General features: G+C 52.2%; 1 protein-coding gene across 1 annotated transcript in view; it reads right to left on the reverse strand.

Moving 5' to 3' along the window:
- LOC108574697 overlaps positions 1-997 on the reverse strand; it is a 107,898-nt gene that overhangs the window by 50,479 nt on the left and 56,422 nt on the right. Inside the window, exon 2 of the mRNA XM_017937321.1 lies at positions 773-911. Within this exon, the coding sequence (XP_017792810.1) occupies positions 773-911 (139 nt within the window). The remainder of the gene's footprint in view (positions 1-772; positions 912-997) is intronic.

Here is a 997-nt window from a genome sequence, read left to right on the forward strand (position 1 = left end):
GGCTATGGTTCATCCGCGCCGTGTAACTTTTATTAAAGAAATTTCGACCGAATTCTAAGTTTCGCGGCTTATTATACTTGCCGGACTGTCCTTTCTATAGTACGTATTAGCTTTTTCCCGCCGTTGGCTGTGCCGCTACTTTTAAAAACGTTTCACCGCGCGTAATATCAGAGAAGTTTCCTTTTGTAGTCGAACCGAACCGCGGGGAAGGTGGAATTCTTCCAAATCATTCGGGAAAAGGTTTCACCTTTCTAAATCTACCAAACTATCGTCGCAGCGGAATATCGATATCCCCGATTGAAAGAGCCCGAAACGATCGTTTCGAACGAAATTAAAATCTGACGGGCTGCTCCAACTTCACCCCGTAGCGCTACCTTAGCCCTGCTCGCGGCTATTTTTTTTTATCCCGCCCGTCGGCGTATCGATCGGACACTTGGCAGGCGAGCCCGATAGAAATCTCGACGAAAACTTCGACCAGCTCGTGTGACACGAGCATTACGCGGCGAAACGACGTTTCTCCCCCTCGCGTGCGCCTCTCTCGCGGAGAAACAACTACTGCGACCCCTCTCTCGAAACGCCGCTCTTAATCCCCCTCTAGCCCAAGGGCGAAACTTGCCCTCCCGAACGTATTGCCTCGAATCCCATCGTCGCCTCTTTCTGACGAGTCGGAACTTCCCTCTCTAGATTGAACTTTTCGCCCCGTGATTCGCACGCAGATTCGCCGGACGATTTTACCCCTTCCGCGAAGACTCGTCTGTCGTTTGCTACTCACTGGTCCACCAGAAGGAACTTGTCGCCCTCGTTGTGCAGGCACTTGCCCTTGCTGGACAGCTCGTTCCTGGAGATGACGATCGGCTGCCTGACTCCGCTCTGAAACCAGGTGCCTTCCCATTTCGGCGGAAACGTGCATTCTGCGAACAGAGAGAAGAACCACGTCATCTTCGGTAGGGAATAGGTTCGGATTGCAATCACACACGTGGAACGCGCGTCGAGTTAT

The sequence above is a fragment of the Habropoda laboriosa genome, unplaced genomic scaffold, assembly GCF_001263275.1.
Source record: "Habropoda laboriosa isolate 0110345459 unplaced genomic scaffold, ASM126327v1 scaffold203, whole genome shotgun sequence".
Taxonomy (NCBI): domain Eukaryota; kingdom Metazoa; phylum Arthropoda; class Insecta; order Hymenoptera; family Apidae; genus Habropoda; species Habropoda laboriosa.